Raw genomic sequence first — 20,063 nt, 5'->3', positions numbered from 1 at the left:
ACCATCACAGTTAGCATCTGGTTTTACTGAAAGGAAAAACCCCACATAGAAGAGTTTAAGTAAGAAATGAGTAAACACGTGTTCTCTCTTAGTTCCTATTTTTAACTTGACTAAGAAAAATGTGTGGTGTCCCCAGCCTGCCAGCAACAGGAAAAGGAGAAACGTTAATATTTATGAGTTCATAGCTGCAGTTTGGGAGAAGGCAATGGTACCCCACTCCAGTACTCTTACCTGGAAAATCCCATGGACGGGGGAGCCTGGTGGGCTGCAGTCCATGGAGTCGCAAAGAGTCGGACACAACTGGGCGACTTCACTATCACTTTTCACTTTCATGCACTGGAGAAGGAAATGGCAACCCACTCCAGTGTTCTTGCCTGGAGAATCCCAGGAGAATCCCAGCCTGGTGGGCTGCCATCTATGGGGCTGCACAGAGTCGGACACGACTGAAGCGACTTAGGAGCAGCAGCTGCAGTTTGACCACTGCCATTCAGCTGGGCTTTGAAAACGCTTCTTTAATCAAATTAGCTTCACTGGTTAGACTGACTGGCTTTTATTAGTTTACCACAAAATAGTTTTCAATAAACACGAGAACATAGAGGTAACATAGAGGTAACATCGTGATCACACTGTTACAAGGTTAAAAGGCTTATGTGTTTGTTTCAATACCAGGGAAAAATACTGGAGCTAGGTTCCCCACCGACAATGCTAACCAGCTACTGGTCCTTTTATTTTGCTCTTATTAATAGAAATATAACTTAGTGAGCTTAGTTATGTAGGCCTCTTCATAGAGCCCTCTTCATAGCTTCCTAGGAGTCAGAACTTTTGCTTTCGATACCAAATAATATCTGGAAAACATGCTCACTTTTGTGTTTTTTGAGAAATTCCAAGAACTGGCCCAGATTCATGTGATAGTCATTCCTCAAGCCGTAGTCACCGTGGGCCTCAAGGAGTAATTCTTCAAAAGAATGGAAAAGGCGCAGGTCTTGCCCATCTCCTTCTGTTTCAATACTCTCCGCATGCTTACAGGAAATGTGCTTCCAGTTGGGGTACCTGATTGTGTGCCAGAATTCCTCACAGTGCTCTTTGAAGCCCTCCACACAGATTATCCCTGGCTTTCCCGTCATGCAAAATCCTGTCACGTCCAACCTTTTCCCGACCTCCAGGATCTTTTTCCGGAGGTCCTGCTGATATATATGGTGGCTGTAGATCCACATTCGGAGGAAGGTGTTCTTGACTGGTTTTGCTTGTGTCGATGGTTCGTCCACGAGCTTTCTGTTCAGGAAGTAGGAGGCGCTGTTGTCCTGTAACCACTGGATGGCTGCACACACACAGAGCTCCCCTGGATCAAAAGTCCCGATGTAAGAAGTGAGACCTTTGTTGAGAAGCAGCTGCTGCTGTCTATCAAGTTCTGGTGAGCGTGCAAACATCTGCAATGCTACATAGGGGTAGCTGTGAGGCATGGTTACTTGCAAGTCAATTTTCACCTTAAAATGAAAGGCAAATAGATTTAAGTACTGTGAAATCACATAAGCTAGTTTATCAATGGCCACCGCATGATTCTGATCAAGGTATCAACAATAGTTACTGCTTCTGTTACGTGTCAGCTGTGTGCCAGACACTGCACAACTTGACAAACACAATTTACACACAGACATAAACTCCTTCCTTTGATGCAATCATTCCTTCCAATATTCATCAAACACTGACCACGTGTCAGGTACCCTATGCTGAAAAAAATATTTCAAGATATTTCTTCTTCACAAGAAGCTAGACATTAGTTCTGTCCTTCATGAAGTCTAGAGCCTAGTGAAGGGGGCAGACATTAAACAAATCATTATATGCAGCAAGTATTTCATTGCAAAGGTGAGAAGCATTGCCATGGAAGAGTGGAGGGATCCACTGAAATGTGTAACCAGAGGGACTGCATAAGGTCTGGGGAGCCAGGGAGCTGCTCTGAAGGAATGATGACCCAAGGCTGAGTAAGAAGTAAATAACAGTGGTTCTCAAACACCTGGACCACTTGTTACACGGGCTATGCTAACACTGCTGGAGATAAACAGATCAGAAAATGAAGGTCAATTCATTTTCAGAATTTAGATTTTCTACCTGTATTTGCTTTCAGGGTCGTGGTGCCACCGATGAAACAGTCATTCACTCCTTAAAAACAGTGCTGCCAAAAAGACAACATTTAGATCTAGGGAAATCATAACGTATGTACAAGATAGTCCATACCACAGTAGTAGGACTGGTTAAACTGGATAAGTGACAGAATAATGGCTCTATAAGACTGCAAGATGTTTAATAAAAACACTAGGCATATTGGTTTAAAAGGTGAGCATATGTATGTAAAATTCAAGATCTTTACTGGAGACAACTAACATCCCATATTTTCCTTTCAAACAAGTAAAGGAAATATGCATCTGGAATATTCTCTATCTGCTTCTTGGAGAGGAAGCTCAGGCTCCAAATATTTTCAATAAAACCCAGGAACCTGGCAACAAGGAAAACAACTCAGGGCACCTACCTTGGGCTCCTCGATCTGCAGGGTGATCACAAATTCGATTTTTGGTGGCAGCGCCTCCCTTATGCCGTCCAAGTATCTCTTTATGTTTGTCAGGGCATTGACATCTTCAAGTTTTACTTCTCCTTGGTTAGGAAACATAGAAAACAGCATTTCCATCTCCAGCAGCTGAAGCTGAAGGCATTCCTTCATTGAAGCCGACATGCTGAGTCGCAATCAACCTGCCAGGAGAACTGGAAAGGCCCAGGGACACTGGGTTTGTCAGCGTCGGCGGTGTCCAGGCAAATTTCCCGCAGTTCCCTTTCCGTGGTAGCCGCTCTGCAGGAGCGCTATTCCGCACCGAGAGCTATGGACACAAAGCGGGACACTTACACTCTTCCGCTTTATTTCTTGACCCCCAAATCTAGCATACACATCTCCCAAGATGCGTCGTTAAAATTCAGATTCTCTCCCCCCCCGCCCCCCCTCCGCTTCCGATCTAGGTCCAGGTAATCTGGATTTTCAACAAGTGTTCGGAGTTATCCCGTTGCAGATGGCTGGCAACCACCACCTGCGGGCACTGCAAGCTTGAATTCTGGGAAGGGCGAGGGGCCCAGCTTCCAAATCCCACCCAGGTGTGGGGCTTGGGCAGCGGTGTCCGCAGCGACCAGAGAGGCCCGCAGTATCGGCGAGGCAAGGCTTAGGATCCCCGGGCTCCGGGGTCTTCCGGGCCCCGCCGCGCTCCACGCCAGTTGCAGACCCCCCCCCGGCCTCTGCGCCACGGACCCCTGTCCGGTGGGCCTTTCGCCTCTCCCAGGAGCCACTCCGGACCCGGACGGCAAATGTGAGTCCCGACAATTTGGATCCACCTGGCTTCTGCCCCCTGGGGTTCTGGCTTAATGAGAGGGTCTTCCAGGTAAATAAAATGACGTTTAATGCAAGCTGGCGGAGAGGGGAGGAGCGGCTCGAGAAAGCTTCCCAGAAGAAAACGTTTGGGAGATGAACCTCGAGAGTAGAGAAGCAGGATGCCGGGAGCCGAGTGGCGCTCACTGGGGCTGGGACCACCTGTTAGAGGTCCCGTTTCGGGGCTGGTACCCCCTCCCCACTCAGGACCACTCGGAACCCCGCCTTCCCAGGAACGTGGGCCTGCCACCCTCTGACACCCGAATTTGGAGTCAGGGGCTGCGTTTTGGGATTTTTTTTTGCCGGTCGCAGCGCTCTGAGGGCCCGCGACCCTCAGCCCCAACCCCCGGGCCACCGCGGGGGCCTCACCCTTCCTGGTCATTCAAAGGGAAACAGCCCCAAACCCTCTCGCAACCTCGCAACGCCGATCCGCAGTTTCGCAGGCGCGAGCCGCGCGTGACGGGCGCGGAGGCGGGGCGGGGCCAGCAGGCCGTCCCCCGTGCTGATTGGCTGAGGGGCGGGGCAACGAGCCGGAAGCCACGCAGAGCCACGTCTTCGGAGTCTCAGCGCCGCAGTCAGTTCCCCGCGCCGCCGCGAGGAAGGTGGTCCGCGAAGTGGGGGTTAGGGGAGTGTGTCGGCGGAGGTGAGCAGGGCCCCGAGGCTCGGAGGCGAGAACGGGACGTTGCGGTGGGCGGGGGTTCGGCCTCCCGAGAGGCTAGTGGGCTGGCTGGCGGACTGAGCTGCGGGCCGCGAGGGACACGCCTACTCGTCCCAGGGCTGGGGAGCGGGCTGGAGGCTCGGGCCCGAGAGTTGAGCTGGGGGAAGGGGTCTCGTCCATCACCTCTGTGCGGGCCTCAAGGCTGGGTGCCAGGAAACGTGGGCAGATTCGGGGGCGAGGAGAGAGGGGAACTAACGAGGTGCTGAAGGTTGAATAGAGGAAAGGGAATCGTTCTTAGATTTTTTGAGTGGTCACAGTTTGGACTTGATAGTACTTTCAATAAACACCTTTGCATACTCATCAAAATTAGTTTTAGGACATAAAACGCTTGAAATGATGGAAGCATTTTATCTTGACTTTTTTTTTTTGGGGGGGGGGGGACTTTTGGAAGAAACAGGTTTACGCCCTTATGAATAATTATGGTATATTGCCAACTGGTCAGTTTTTAATGAAATGTCTTCATGCTTGAAAAATAGATTTGATCACTCCTGGTCAAACTAAATTAGCTTCCTAAATGCCAGTTTTTTTCAGCTGAACAAAATAAAATGAACTGTTGTTCATTGAAGCAATGAAGGACAATAAAAAAAACAAGGAAGTCTAGTGGGCTACAGGCTGACTTTTGACTTCAAAATTAAAGATAAAAGGAAGATGTTGCTTGTTTCAGAGCTTAATTTAGGAGGGCATCAGGATCCTCCCTTATGAAAATACAAAAATCCACCCCATGGTGTATGTGGAGGTCTGGACAGTCTTGGAGAGGAGGCTTTTCCCCTTTGCTTTTCCTTTGGGAATCAGTCTCTAGCCTGGGAGGAATAGCAGAACTTCACAGATTTACCAGATATTTTACATATGCAGCTCAGGTCCACTTGAGAATGTGACTTTAGGCCTCAGTCCATCAGCAGCTCTCCATGTAAAATTTAGGTTGTATAAGCTAGACCCAGAATTACGTTTTCCCATTTATAAAATTAGGTGGTCCCTGATCATGTAGGATTTTGTGAATCGTGAATGGTCATATGTGTGGGTTTATTTCTAGGTGCTCTTGTTCTATTCCATTGATCTTTTTTTATACCAAGGCCATACTGTTTGGATTACTGTAGCTCTGTGTGTGCTTTGAAATCAGGGAGTGTGGTGCCTCCAGCCTTGTTCTCAAGAGTACTTTGATTATTCAGCATCTTTGGTTGTGCTGTGGAATCTTCATGTTAGTTGGGAGTGGACTGTTTAAAGTTTGCCTTGTGTCCTGGAATTGTTGGAGACAACCTGATTTCTGTCCTGAAGTGGACAAAACAGATAATGCTAATCCACGAGATGTATTCTACTGTTCTTCTGTCTTAAATGTAGGCTTCTTTGGGAGGGTCAGAATGAGGCAGATGTATTAGTTTGGGATGACAGGTTTTGAAGCAAATGGTCCTTGGTAGATTTCTTATTATACCTGAAAAATATTCCTTTATTTTGCAGACATGGATTTAGATGCTATTACAAAGCAGTCAGCGTTACATGCCAAGCCTGACGGGCTCACTCTTCAATATGGGACTGCTGGATTTCGAACGAAAGCAGAACATCTTGATCATGTCATGTTTCGAATGGGATTATTAGCTGTCCTGAGGTCAAAGCAGACAAAATCTACCATAGGAGTCATGGTAACAGCATCACACAATCCTGAGGTAATGCATTTAGTGCTCCAATAAGACAAGCTTTTATTTCCAAGACCAAACCTTAGTTTCTGAGCACTTTGACCCCGATTCAAATTCTAATTCTAGTACTTTGCTTTTTCCTTGTTATGTGCCTTTGGTTTTGAACAAGCACTTTTCTTAACAAGTGGTCATTTTGCTCACAACTCTTTAACAGTTGTAGAGAGAGTGAAATGAGACAGTCATTTTTTGGAGTGTGTCCTTATTGAGAAATAACACAATGTCCTTCTAACTTAGTTGTATTGAGACAGCATCAGTAATAAACAGTGTTGGCTCTGTTAATGTGGCAGAGATTGAAGAGATTGGAGGCAAGCTGGGGAGGGGAGAGAACAAATTTTTGAAAAGACGTGGCACACTTTGAAAATTTTCAGACAGCTTTTCTTTAGCTAGGGAATAATCTCCTGTTCTGAGAGTGAACAGCTGGACATGTGACTTCAGGGATCCAGAAGTGAACATTGAACAGGATATTGATCAGGCCTGATGAGTCTAGGGTTTATGACAATCAAGTTTTTTAAAGTATTCCTCTGACACAACTTAATTATCTTATTGTGTACTGGCCTGTAACTTTAAATAATTTGCTTCTGTTCTGTTCTGTTGCTAGACTTTTGCCTTTGTAGCTAAATCAGCAGCAAGTTAAAGCTCTGTGGGTTAGTGAAGGATTGTAACCTCTTCCTCTCACACCTGCCCCCCCCCCCCCCGCCAAAAAAAAACCAAGAGGATGTTGCTTATTCAGCTTCTAAATGTGGATTGTTATAACTATGTTAAGCGTTTAAATGTCTAAATCACCACACTTGCTTAATGATTTGTAGGCAGAACCCCCAATTTATTGTTAATTCCAGAAGCACTTCTTGGGACTTCCCTGCTGGCCCAGTGGTTAAGACTCTGAGCTCCCAATGCAGGGGGCCCAGGTTCGATCTCTGGTCAGGGAACTAGATCCCACATGCTGCAACTAAGACCTGGTGCAGCCAAATAAATGAATAAATATTAAAAAAAAAAAAAGAAAAGTGCTTCTTAAAACAATTTTGAGCTCTTGTCTTCCAGTGTGTGCTTTTGAGTGCAGCCACAAGGAGAAGGATCGCCAGGGGCCCTGGGTCTGCTGCAGTTGTGCCTCATCAGTTAACTGATGGTGAATGCACAGATGACAGCCTTTTAAAAAGCTAGTGTGGCACAGCAGTCGTTGGGTGTAAGAGTCGGAGAGACTTGATGTTTTTACATCAATGCTGACATTTCCTGGCTGTATGAACATAAGCAGATGACTTACTCTGAATCTCAGTTTTCTCAGAGAGGAGTAACCACAGGAGGATTAGTTAGATTGATGACATGTGTCGTGAGGATTTACTGAGGTGATGTACGTACAGTACCTGGCCCAGCACCTGGCCTTCAGTCGTGGTCACCAGTGAAACTGCCCAGCCATCACTGTCTTTTGTTTGGAGGGAAACAGCTTGGGTTTACTTCCTCACCTCTCCCTCATGACTGTGCACAGATGACTTATTATTATTATTTTTTTTTTTAGGAAGACAATGGTGTAAAATTGGTGGATCCTTTGGGTGAAATGTTGGCAGCATCCTGGGAGGAGCATGCTACCTGCTTGGCAAACGCTGAGGAACAACATTTGCCGAGAGTGTTGGTGGACATCAGCGAGAAGGCAGCCGTGGATCTGCACCAAGATGCCTTCGTGGTGATCGGTAGAGATACCAGGTGCCCGTCAGAGCCACGGTGAAAGCTGATTTTTGAATGCCACATAAATGGTTGTATCAGTTTTAGCACCCAAGACAAATGGAAAGAGTCAAGTGGAATGGAACCACCCTGCGAGGTTCCTCCTGGTCTTTTCAGTAGGATGTAGGAGTTAAGTCACTGCAACAGCTTGGGCTTGCTGTCCGAGCCCCAACTCTCAAGCTTTCTGTATGAGTTGAGCATGAACTTAACCTTTTGGAGCGTGCCTTTGCTCACCTATAGTGTTGATGGTGAGCTTACATCTTGCATGAATTCCTGAAGATTACATAAGATAACATAGACAATACACCTGTATCCTGGCACAAGACAGGCACTTACCAAATGTCTCCCTTTATTTCTTTATTTCTCCCTTTATTTCTATAGGTTTGAGCCTTTCCCCTGTAGAGTAAGAACATGTGGTTATTACTTAACTGTGTTTAGAGACTATAACCTTATTGTTGGCTCACACATCATTTTCCTGTGCTAGAGTTCGTTGGAAAGCGTTAACCATCTGTATTATTTCTACATGTTTGTCACATTTAGCAACTCTTGCCTTCTTTCACAGAGAAGTGTTACTGTAAAATGTTAGATTAAAAGTGTACTTTGGAACAGAAGCATTCTCTTTAGCATAAGATCTGGTTCTAGCCAGAGATGTGTTCTAAAGTAAATTTCTACTCAGTCTCCAAATGCCTTATCATTTTACCCTTACCCATTAAGTGTTTTACTCTTAATGTGTTACCACTGATTGTGGGTTTGTAGGTAATGAATAGCCAAGTGGTTTATGTTCTGAAGCAGATATCATCTCACGGTAAATCCATCCACATGTGTTTTCCTCTCACCTGTTAACTAGTTTAAATGATACAGAAAATCTTGTTCTATAAAGCAGGTATGTATATTGATCTTTATTTTCAGATAGAAAAATAATTTATTCTGACTTTTTAACATGAAAACTAGATTCTCTATCCTTGGTGGTTTAACACCTAGCCTTGGGTTACACACACTCTGTGTGTATTTACCATTACTGTTTTCAAGCAGTAAATGTGTCGTTACCGTCAAACTTGAAAAAGTATTTGAGTGTAGGGGTAATTAGTGTTACAGTTATATTAATGTTAAAGTTTATATCTATTTCCTAAATTCATTTAAAAGGCAAAACTCTTTCCAAGAAACATGTTGAGAAAGGCTACTGAAAAATGCTTACACTTTACCCATATTTCTTTTCAGAGTTTTTGGGCTATTCAGGTTTCATTTAGTTTGAATGCAGTGGACTTATTCTGAAATTTGTAACCCAGAATTTCTGCATTTGCTTTCAGAACTTGCAGCCCAGTTGGTCTTGGATTAGATGTAATATTTTCTTCCTTTTCCTTCCTAGGCCCAGCAGTGAGAAACTTTCACAGTCTGTAATAGACGGCGTGACAGTTTTAGGTGGTCAGTTCCATGGTATGTACTTGTTCTGATTTGTAAATTAATCTTAAAAAAAAAAAATCTCAAAGTGAATACATAATTTAATTTAGAAAAGTTTGAAAATAAAATTAAAGTGAACTTGTAGATATAAGCTACTAGCATTTTAAGTTAGAAAATTTAAAAAAAATTTTTTTTTCTGGTCATGCATGTTATATTTTACCTGTAGGAGATTATCTGTAGGCAGTGCTGATCTTAAACAACTTCCTTTTAGTAAGGCTGAACATGCTGATACAAAAACCCTTGAAGTTACTTGAAAAACTCATTCTGGGGAGTTCTTCTTACTATCAGGCAGGTATTCTCTAATACCACATGTGGAGTCAGTGTGACAAATAATGATGAAAAATAACTTTGACCGACTTGTAATCATGATTTTTAAGTTTTGATAGGTGATCTTTCCTATTTTACCAAGTGAAGAATTAAATGCAACGAAACAGGCTGGAATCCTCTTCTCACATTGGTTGTGCATCTTGTGAATGCAGTGATTCCACTGTGCTTGGAACTGAATTTTCCTAGTGTCAGATCTCTCTCATTAAGAAGTGTCTTCTCTTGATCCTCTCAACCTCCTATGTGTTCCTCAATTCCCAGTTAACCTGGCCTATTCCGGACTTGCCTGATTTGCTTCTCTATTTGCTCTTCTGATCACAGTAAACCTACTGGCGGTGAATCCCCATCCTTGCCCCTCCAGGGAACTCATCTGCTAGAAAGCAGGAATTCACCTGGGGCCTGGGCCTCCCCAGGAGTGTTTGGTTAAGCTGCTGGACCTGTGGACCTGTGGGTAGAGTGCACCGTGTTACCTGCACAAGCGCTTGTCTACAGAGAGAAGTTGTAGCTTTTGTCAGATACTCAAAGGGATCTGTGATCTAAGAATAACTCTCAGAACTTACATTTTAAATTCTTTATTTCAGCTGATCTCTGGGCAGCTGTCCACACTGATTTCTCCCTCTTTTTCCCCTGCTTCCTTGACCACTGTATCATGTTGTTCTGTTCGCAGGATCCTCTTCTGTCTCTCCTAATACAGGCTTTCCTCGCTTCTTGCTTTCATTCTGCCTCATTTCTGAATGAGCATCCTTGCTGCCATAGCTCCAGCTGCAAATATTCTTTTATTCATTCACTCATCCATTCATCAGACAGTTTTGACTACCTGCTATGTAGAACCCTCCAGGAGTCCGTCTCATGGCATAGCTCAGCCTGTGGTAAGAAGCCCATTTTGTATCATGACATGTGTCTAATGTGCTTGTGTGAATAACTGAAACAGAGTTTTCAGAGAATAGTTCTTACCTTCCTCCACGACTTGTGTTCATCTGTTTCATTAAAAAAATGGAGAAATGCTGACTGGGTCTCACTAAGTAGATTCCCTAACCTCTTGGCAGGGTTTTTGTTTTTTCGATAATTTTAAAAAAGATTCTTGTTTTCGGCCGCACTGGGTCTTCGTTGCTGCGTGCGGGCTTTCTCTAGTTGCAGCCAGCGGGTGGGGGCTGCTCTCGAGTTGCCGCGTGCAGCCGTCTCACTGCGGCGCCTTCTCTTGTTGCCAAGCGTGGGCTCAAGGCGCTCGGGCTTCAGCAGTCGCAGCTCTCGGGCTCAGTTGCCCCATGGCGTGTGGAATCCTCCCTGACCGGGGACCAAACCCACATCCCCTGCTCTGGCAGGTGGGCGCCCAGCCAGTGGACCACCAGGGACGTCCAGCAGGTGCTTTTGACAGCACTGGGTCATGTTTCCTCGTAGGTGCCTGCCCCCTCCCCAGGTTCGCCCTGCCCCAAATCGTGATCTTTCTGCCATCTGCAGAATGGTTGACCTGTCCAGCTCTTTCATTCTAACTCTAGAACCATCACTCTTCTAGTGTTTTAACCTAGAAAAATTTGAGAGTGATTTAAAAACAAACAAACACCTTTTGCTCATTGCTGTCTTCTGCTTAATGTATTTCAGGAAATCAAAGGCAGTTGATATGGCTGCAGCTCAGGGAGACTGGGAGAAGCTACTAGAAGATAGGGTTAGGGAGGTGAGCAGGGCCGGGTCATTCTGAGCCTTACAGGTCGTGGGGAGGATTGGGGTTTTACTTTCAGTGTAGTGGGAGTCCGCTGAAGGAGTTTATGCCAGTGAAGAGGATCACATTTTCCCTTTAAGTCAGTCCCTCTGGCTGTGGTTTAGAGAGAGAAGGGAGTTGGTCATCAGAAAGGAAGAGAAACCAGCTAGGAGACTGTAGTAGATTCATGCAAGACTTGAGTGCTAGTGAGAAAAATGGGAAAAGGTGAGATTAGTAATGAATTGAAAGGATTTTTGTGATTCATGGTGAGGTTAGAGGTGTTGACTGCTAGGTTTCTGGGTTGATCTGTAGAATGGATGCTGATGTTTTTATTGAGTCACTGTCATTTAGTAAATGTTTATTTTGTAATTTTGATACTGCTCACAAAATCCCCTTGTTTCAGCCTTCAGTGTGTGTCTTTGGACTGTTGTTTGTCTCTCATACACTGCCACTGAGCTGGTCTGAGCTTTTACCCACTTTTTTTTTTTAAGCTCTTCCACCTCCTCCCATCTAATCCTTAAACCAGGGCCAACCTTGCCTTCACAAAATACCATTTCTCTTACACAGCTGCAGTGCTCAAGAACCTAAAGTGACTGTTTGCCTTCCGTCCAGACTCTTGTGCTTGACTTTGAAGACCATCGACAAATTTTGTCACAGTATATTTATTGGATCCTGGTCCACTTTTGCTGTTTCTCTTGCTTCTTACTCATATGTGTTTAGGTATTTTTGACTGTAAGCTGTTTGTTTTCTGGGAAAATTATCTGTGGGACATTTTTGAGGTTTACGATGAAGGTGTATTGCCCTGACGGGGTTTTATGTTTGCTTCTGCTTGAGGTACTACCCGACTGGTGGGTGATAAGGTTCTTTGATGACAGCATTCCTCTGGATCCCTGTGATTATGTGCCTCTGGGCTGGGAATCCCAGCAGGCCTGTACTTGTGGTGATAGCTCTTCAGGAATGGACTTTCCCCTCTGCTCTGTTGGGTGCCAAGTCAGCTTTCTGGGGAGGAGGCCCTGGGGGCTTACTCACTTCTGACTCAGTCTTGCCCTGAAGAATTGTTGTTGTTTAGTTGCCAAGTTGTGTCCGATTCTTTTGCAACCCCATGGACTGTAGGCCGCCAGGCTCCTCTGTCCTTTAGATTTTCCAGGCAAGAATCCTGGAGTGGGCTGCCATTTCCTCCTCCAGGGGATCTTCCCGACCCAGGGATCAAACCCTCCTCTCGTGCATTGGCGGACAGATTCTTTACCACTGAGCCACCTGGGAAGCTCTGCACTGAAGAATAGTCCTTCTTTTAAAAAATTTAATTTTTATTTTATTTCAGTTTAGCTGTTCAGTCGTGTCCAACTCTTTATGACCCCATGGACTGCAACATGCCAGGCTTCCCTGTTGAGGAACTCCTGGAGCTTACTCAAACTCATGTCCATAGAGTCGGTGATGCCATCCCACCATCTCATCCTCTCTTGTCCCCTTCTCCCCCTGCCCTCAATCTTTCCCGGCATCAGGGTCTTTTCAGATGAGTTGGTTCTTCACATCAGGTAGCCAAAGTACTGGAATTTCAGCTTCAGCATCAGTCCTTCCAGTGAATATTCAGGACTGATATCCTTTAGGATGGACTGGTTGGATCTCCTTGCAGTCCAAGGGACTCTTCAAGAGTCTTCTCCAACACCACAGTTCAAAAGCATCAATTCTTCATCTCTCAGCTTTCTTTATAGTCCAACTCTCACATCCATTTTATATAGGAGTATAATTGATTTACAACATTTAGTTTCAGATGTACAGAAAGTGATTCAGTTATACACATATCTGTTCTTTTTCAGATTCTTTTCCCATGTAGGTTATTATAGAGTATTGAATAGAGTTCCCTGTGCTATACAGTAGGTCATTGTTGATTATCTATTTTGTATATAGTAGTGTATATATGTTAATCCCAACCTCTTTAATTTATCCCTCCCCTCCATGTTTCCCCTTCAGTACAATAAGATTGTTTTAGAAGCCTGAGAGTCTGTTTCTGTTCTGTCAGTAAGTTCATTCGTATCATTTTTTGAAAATTAGATTCCACATATGAGTGATATCACATGATACTTGTCTTTGGCTTACTTCTCTTAGTATGATAATCTCTAGGTTCATCCGTGTTACTGTAAATGGCATTATTCAGTCTTCTTTATGGCTGAGTAATAACCCATCGTAATATGTACTGCGTCTTCTTTCAGCATTCCTCTGTCAGTGGACATCTAGTTTGCTTCATGTCTGGGCTGTTGTAAATATTGTAAATAGTGCCGCAGTGAACCTTGCGGTGTGTAACGCGAATTCTGGTTTGAAGAATAGTCCTTTGGGGCTTCGGGCTCTTGAAGGCTGTTCTGCCAGGCTGCACGTCTTAGATCAGCATGGACCTTCTACACAGAGAGCCGTTGCTCAACTCCTAGTTTAGAGGAATGTCCTCAGAGCAAAACTGGCTTATCTTGCATCCTGGAATTCTCTCTTACTTAACTTTGGCCTAATAGTACTGCAGTTCTTTTTGAAAAGAAATAAAAGTCTTTTATCTTTCATTTTTGGTTGTTTTTAAAAGGAGGGTTCATCTGAATTGCGTAGTTTATAATGTTATGAAACTAGAACTCAGTTACTACTTTTGTACATGGCCACCGATCTGTACCAAATGACTGGTTTTGCTGTCATTAGTAGTTCGTATTTCGCTTAGAACTGAGCATATGTCCAGTGTGTGCCTCTTCTTCCACCACCGAACAGTTCATTCTGACACCATCCACCCGGCGGCCACATCCCATGGGTGCAGGGCTCAGGGCCTCCAACCTTGCCCCTCCCCACCTTCAGATGCCGTCACCTGGGCTTCTGCCCACCCTCTCCTTGGGTCAGTTAACGTGTTTAGATAGGCTCATAGAACTCAGGGAAACATTTTACTTCCTAGAGTACCAGTTTATTATAAGGAGCATAACCCGGGAACAGCCAGATGGTAGAGATTTGTGTGGGGAGAGGCGTGGAGCATCCATGCTCCCTGGGCACTGCAGTCTCCACTGGCTCTCCATCCTGGAACCCCATCCTTCAGGGTTTCTATGGAGGCCTCCTTATATAGGCATGGCTGCTTAGATCTTTGGTGTTAACTCAGTCTCTGGTCCCTCCTTTCTCCCCTCCCTGGAGTTTGGGAGGAGGTTGGAGGGGGGCGGGGAGGACTATAAGTTTCAGTTCTCTAATCCTGTGGCTGGTTCCCTGGGAACCAGCTGCCACCCCTAAGGTTTCTAAGAGCCTTCTGAAAGTCACCTCATTAGCATAACAAAAGATGCCTTTCTGTGGAGGCTCTGCCAGAAATGGAGACAGATCAAATGAAAGATTCTTAGTATAAATCACAGTATCACAGCATGACCTGTAGTTTTAATGACTTCAGTGGATGTTTATGCATATTTCTGGGTGGTGTAAAACTTAGCGTTTCTGGTATTTTCTGAGATGTCTTTTTTTAAAGAGGATTTGTGACCCTGAAATTGACACAGTATGAGTCTTAAACTTTGTTAAGAACTGTGTTGAATGGCTTTTTGTATTTCTCTGGCAGATTATGGCTTGCTGACCACGCCGCAGCTGCACTACATGGTCTTCTGTCGAAACAGCGAAGGCCAGTACGGAGAGGCAAGCGTCGAAGGTTACTACCAGAAGCTGTCCTCGGCCTTTGTGGAACTCACCAAACAGGTCGGAATCTCTCGAGTGTGGTTAGAGTTTGAGCAGTTGCTTAAAAGAGCATCGGTTGAACAGTTCATTTAAATATTTGTCACTCTTCTTTCCAAAAGTTTGGCCTGTCTGCTTTTTCTTTCCAGGGCACTGCAAGGTCTGGCCCTTGTACCCAGCTAACTCTGTGTTGGCATTTACTTGGCAAGGCACATAGTATGTTTTTGTTACCGACTAGGGTTCTTGACCTCCTTAATCAGTAGAAATTGGTAAGAGGCCAGACAAATTCAGGCAGAGCTTTATTGGGGCCCCTGCTTCAGCAGCAGGGAGCAAAAACCACAGATTCGCTTGCTTGCTGAGGGGAGGCCGAGGTGATTCCTTACATTGGAGGGAAGAGGCGTGTCCAGGGTTCTGGCTAGAGGAGGGCTTAGGTGGTTTGTCCACTCCGTAGCTGGTGTCGTGTGCAGGGAGCATGCACAGTACCCTGCTTTTGCTCCCAGCTCTTCAGAAGTAGCAGTTGGGTGTTTTTGGATGGTTTTTGGTGTCTTGTCCATAATTTGCCCCGACTGCATCCATGCGGGCAGTCCCTCTTCTCTCTGTATTTTGTTGCTGGAGGAGACTGTCCAGGTGCAGGCACTGTAGCAAAGGGTCTCCAGTGCCAGCCTGTCTCATTTTGAGCTCACTGGGGGAGAAATGTGGGGAACTTGCAGTTTTCATAAGTGTTCATGCAGATGAATTTCCTCTTAGAGTTACTTTAGGTGCTGTTGGCGTCATACTGGAAGCATCCACTGTTAAGAAAATCTTTCTTCAAGGTGTATTAGCTTCCTAAACCTGAACAAAGAGATTTGAGGGGTATAATTCATTTGATCAGCCAATATTGAGCGTATGTTATTTTCAGGAATTGTTGACCAAAACCAAGTCCTTGCTCTCATAGAACTTACATTTTGGGGTGAGGGTGGGTAGGAGAGGAGACTGCCAGGAAAAAACCACTGTGAAGAGAATGACAGATATTATTGCTACTCATTCATCTGTATACTCATGCCCACATTTGAATGACTGCTATGGAATACAGACTAATAAGGGACCTTGCTAAATTATAATAAAGCTTCATTTCCATAATTTATTTGGTCTGTAAAACTTTTCCAGTATCTGTGACCAAAAAATGGTGTTTTAAAATCTTACTTTGGTGTTTTACAGTTTTCATATAAATATGTGTACCCTTTTTTTGTTTCCTGGGTTAAAATAGACAAGTTAACTGAAATAATGAAAGATGTTTACATATACATACCTGTGCTTTATGCTTCACTGTGGTATCTTGAAATTTTTCTTCCATTTCAGGCCTTCTGCAGTGGAGATGACCACAGGACACTTAAGGTTGACTGTGCAAATGGCATAGGTGCCCTGAAGCTGGCAGAAATGAAACACTACTTCTCCCAGGGGCTGTCAGTTCAGCTGTTCAACGATGGAACCAGAGGGAAACTCAATCATTTATGTGGGGCTGACTTTGTGAAAAGTCATCAGAAACCTCCACAGGGTATGTGGAAAATGTGTCTTTAGCGCTCTGCCTGAAACCAGTCTCTCAAACCGAGGTGGCGAAGAGAGAGTCGTGCAGCTGTCTGGGCCGCTGCCGTTAGACATCTGGGCCTCGTCCGCTCGCCGTTGCCTTGCAGTGATTCGCAGAGCACGGCTGCCCTCGGCCCTGAGGGTCCTGGGACTCTTCACAGGGGCAGGAGATCTGGTGGAGAAAGCAAAATCGGGATGTGGGATTTTAGAGCAGTGATTCTCAAGCTTTAGCAGACGTAAGAATCACCTGGAAAGCCGGTGAGCACATAGATTTCCTGGGTCTGATTCTGTAGGTCTCGGGTAGATTTGTCCATCTGTTGTGGTAAAGGAACAGTCATGTCTAAAATTTGATGTGATGGTTGCTCAGGTTTCAGTAAACTGTGCAAATTGCACAAGACATTAATCTCACAGGTTGTAAATTTTTGCTCTTAAATACCAGTGTTTCTTGTTACTGATGATGTAAACAAATGAAAGTCACTTTTTTCAGGGTTAAAGTATATACCGTATCTGCTGCTGATTATTTTTTATATAAGGATGGGCGTAGTACAAGGGAAATTGAATTCAATTTAATACCTATAGCTTAAGCACTATGTGGGAATCTGTGTTGCCAACCACTGGCTTGTAGATGGGAGTTTTATTTTAGTATCATATAGGGTTTCAGCTTAGATAGATTTTGAATGCTCTTTTTTCACTTAGCTGTGAAAGAATTTACCGTGTAAAAATACCAGTAAACCTTGTTTATTATTTAAAGGTTAAGATACTGGTTTTATTTGGAAGGGTGGTTTTTTTTTTTTTTTTAATACTTTTTTTCCATGTAAATGAATTCTCTTCCCTTGATTTGGAAACAGTTATCTCCATTCATGTTCAAAAATAATATATGTTTATTTAGAGCTTCAGACAGGAGTAATGATCAGGATTTTCTTCATTCACAAAATACTCCAGTTACTTACATTTGATTATACCCTCTGCTTGGTCACGTAAGGATAGTAATGGTTCTTTATCTGCAGGTACAAAGACAGTTGTTCCTTTTAACTGGTCTTCAGTTAACAAATTGGGAGAAACTTTGTTCAGCTGAAATTTGATTTTTATAATCTTAAGGGCAAGCTCACTCTTTACCTAGCACATGTTTAATATTGCTGAAGTCTTGGAAGGATACTTTTAAATACCTCTTGAAAAATCATAGTGGACATGCTTCTGTATAACACAGAGGGTCACTTATAATCAATACTTAACGGAAAAAAAATTTCCCTCTGTAACTAGTGTGAGAGAAAAACCTAAAACTTTTTACATTAAATTTTATCCCCCTTTCTTAGACTGAAATGTGTTTTGATTTATTCTTGGTGCTAGGAATTGAAATGAAGGCCAATGAAAGATGCTGTTCCTTTGATGGAGACGCAGACAGGATCGTTTACTACTACCACGATGCAGATGGTCAGTTTCATCTCATAGACGGAGACAAGATAGCCACCCTCATTAGCAGTTTCCTCAGAGAGCTCCTGTTGGAGGTACGGTGCTGGGGCTGACCACCCTTTCAGCCTAGACTCACTGAGCAAGTTGTTCTGTATCAGGCAGTTGCTTGAATGTCTCAGAGGCGTGATTTGTGGGAAGTTCCTCACATCTGTGACCAGAAAATACAAAAAGAAATGGTCATTCCAGTCATTTCAACGTTAGGGCTCTGGTTTTGGAACCCAGAGGGAGTCGTCTTTTGCTTTTTGTACTGGCAGAGAGCTTCATGATTTGGAGCTTTACAAAGTTCTGGTTTCTTCATAGCTGCCTTTTTTTTTTTTCTTTTGGCCAAATTGTGGGGCATGTGGTATCTTAGTTTCCCAACCAGGGATTGAACCCACACCCTCTGCAGTGGAATCGTGAAATCTTAACCTCTGGACCACCCAGGAAGTCGGTAACTGACATTTTAATGAGGGTGCCATGAATATCATTCCCCAGAGCCTTGAGTTTATATAGAAAGTCTCCTCTGAGGGATTTATTTACTATGATTATGATAAACTTAGTGACATGAGGTTTATTATGTTATGCTCTTTTGGAAATCTAAGATTAGCTTTAAGTATAAAATGTAATGATAATTATCATAATATGGAAAAGGTATACTTTAAGAATTCAGTGTGTATTTTTATTAAAAACTGAAGAGATCAAGAAACGACAGGTTTCTCTAAAAGCGATTCTTTAGCAACCGAGATGTCCTTCATAGGTGAATAAACTTTGGTTCCTCCAGATGAAGGAGTATTATTCAACGGTTAAAAAAAAAGAAGCTATTAAACCATGAAAAGACATGGAGGAAATGTGAATGCATATTTCTAAGTGAAATAAGTCAAACTGAAAGGGCTGTGTATATCACTATGGGTCCAACTACAGGATATTCCGCAAAAGAAAAACCCACAAAAACTGTGGTGACAGTTAAAAGATCAGTGGTTTCAAGGAGTTGGGGAGAAATTAATGCTGAAGGATAAATAGATGGAGCACAGGATTTTTTTAGGGCTGAAAAGACTCTACATATTATAGACATGGAAACATGTTCTTATACATTTGTCCAAACCTGCAGAATATACAACACTAAGAATGAATCCTAATGTAATCTGTGGAGTAATATAAAGGAAATCAGGTGATTAAAAAGAATTCCTTGTAGAATTGCTTTAAATAATACTCAAAAAGTACTTAGGTTTTTTCCTGACATACGTGTAAATTTTCTGTTGAGTTGTTTATTGTGTAAAACTAAGTGATGGCCAGACTGGCTGATAATTTTGTCATACTTTAGAAATCTGTTTGTAGGTTTGCTTTTGTAGGGTCTTTGCCTTTGATGGCAAGGTAATTGTCCTTGTTTTTGTCTAGATTGGAGATGGTTTGAGTCTCGGTGTTGTACAAACTGCATATGCCAATGGAAGTTCAACACGGTATCTGGAAGAAGTTATGAAGGTATTAACACTTTCCATTTTTTCGTAGCTTCTTCATCATTACCTTTTATTGTAAGGTATTTCTGTGAGGAAAATGGCACCCTCATAAAAAGGAATAGATGGACGTGCGTAGAGCAGAGCTGTTGTCTACCTAAGGGTAGAAAGTGAAAGTGTTAGTCATTCAGTCGTGTCTGACTCTGCAACTCCATGGGCAGTAGCCCGCCAGGCTCCTCTGTCCATAGGATTCTTCAGGCAAGGATACTGGAGTGAGTTGCCATTCCCTTCTGCAGGGGATCTTCCCGACCCAGGGATTGAACCCAGGTCTCCTGCATTTCAGGCAGATTATTTACTGTCTGAACCACCAGAGAAACTGAACTTAAAGGTAACTAGAAATCAAAAATAAGAAAAAATTAAATTGTCCCTAATGCAGAAAGGGAAAGAGACTTTCCTTCCTCCCTTTTCCTAGAGTTTTTCTTTTAGAAGACTTATGTCTTCTCTGTCCTTTGGTGATGTCAATCTTTTGAAAAGCGAAATAGGCCAGTTTTACAGTTAAGGTTTTTCTATAAGGGCCTAGAGTACCTCTTTGAAACATAAACATCAAGGAAGGTAGCATCCCAACACTTAGCCTCCTGAGAGTTTCACCACCTTACCCCTTAGAGCTGGGCACCCATCTGCTTGACAGAGAGATGTGAGAAATTGTATCATTCCTTTGGAGAAGGACAGTTACGCAAGCCCAGTGGCCACAGCTTTAGGACAGATTCTCGTGGCTCAGATGGTAAAGAATCTGCCTGCAATGCAGGAAACCCAGGTTCGATTCCTGGGATGGGAAGATCCCCTGGAGAAAGAAATGGCAACCCACTTTGGTATTCTTGCCCAGAAAATTCCATGGACAGAGGAACCTGGTGGGCTACAGTCCATGGGATCCAGA

At 43.8% G+C, this 20,063-nt stretch overlaps 2 protein-coding genes across 2 annotated transcripts in view; one reads left to right on the top strand and one right to left on the bottom strand.

Annotated features, from left to right (window-relative positions):
• Positions 1 to 21: 21 nt before the first annotated feature.
• RWDD2A (RWD domain containing 2A) lies at positions 22 to 3,846 on the bottom strand. Its single transcript, XM_065911421.1, has 3 exons — positions 3,773 to 3,846; positions 2,525 to 2,867; positions 22 to 1,484 (listed from the first exon to the last, which is right to left on the bottom strand). The coding sequence occupies exons 2-3, from the start codon at positions 2,723 to 2,725 to the stop codon at positions 807 to 809; spliced, it is 879 nt and encodes a 292-aa protein (XP_065767493.1). The 5' UTR covers positions 2,726 to 2,867; positions 3,773 to 3,846; the 3' UTR covers positions 22 to 806.
• An 86-nt stretch (positions 3,847 to 3,932) lies between these two features.
• Positions 3,933 to 20,063, top strand: part of PGM3 (phosphoglucomutase 3) — a 27,550-nt gene continuing 11,419 nt past the window's right edge. Inside the window, exons 1-8 of the mRNA XM_065911724.1 lie at positions 3,933 to 4,046; positions 5,574 to 5,779; positions 7,320 to 7,504; positions 8,889 to 8,956; positions 14,557 to 14,690; positions 16,005 to 16,200; positions 17,577 to 17,734; positions 19,074 to 19,157. Of these exons, the coding sequence (XP_065767796.1) occupies positions 5,576 to 5,779; positions 7,320 to 7,504; positions 8,889 to 8,956; positions 14,557 to 14,690; positions 16,005 to 16,200; positions 17,577 to 17,734; positions 19,074 to 19,157 (1,029 nt within the window). The 5' untranslated portion in view covers positions 3,933 to 4,046; positions 5,574 to 5,575. The remainder of the gene's footprint in view (positions 4,047 to 5,573; positions 5,780 to 7,319; positions 7,505 to 8,888; positions 8,957 to 14,556; positions 14,691 to 16,004; positions 16,201 to 17,576; positions 17,735 to 19,073; positions 19,158 to 20,063) is intronic.

The sequence above is a fragment of the Muntiacus reevesi genome, chromosome 19 (genome assembly GCF_963930625.1).
Source record: "Muntiacus reevesi chromosome 19, mMunRee1.1, whole genome shotgun sequence".
Taxonomy (NCBI): Eukaryota; Metazoa; Chordata; class Mammalia; order Artiodactyla; family Cervidae; genus Muntiacus; species Muntiacus reevesi.
Note: the sequence above shows the minus strand (reverse complement) of the source record. Positions and strands in the feature narration are given on the sequence as shown.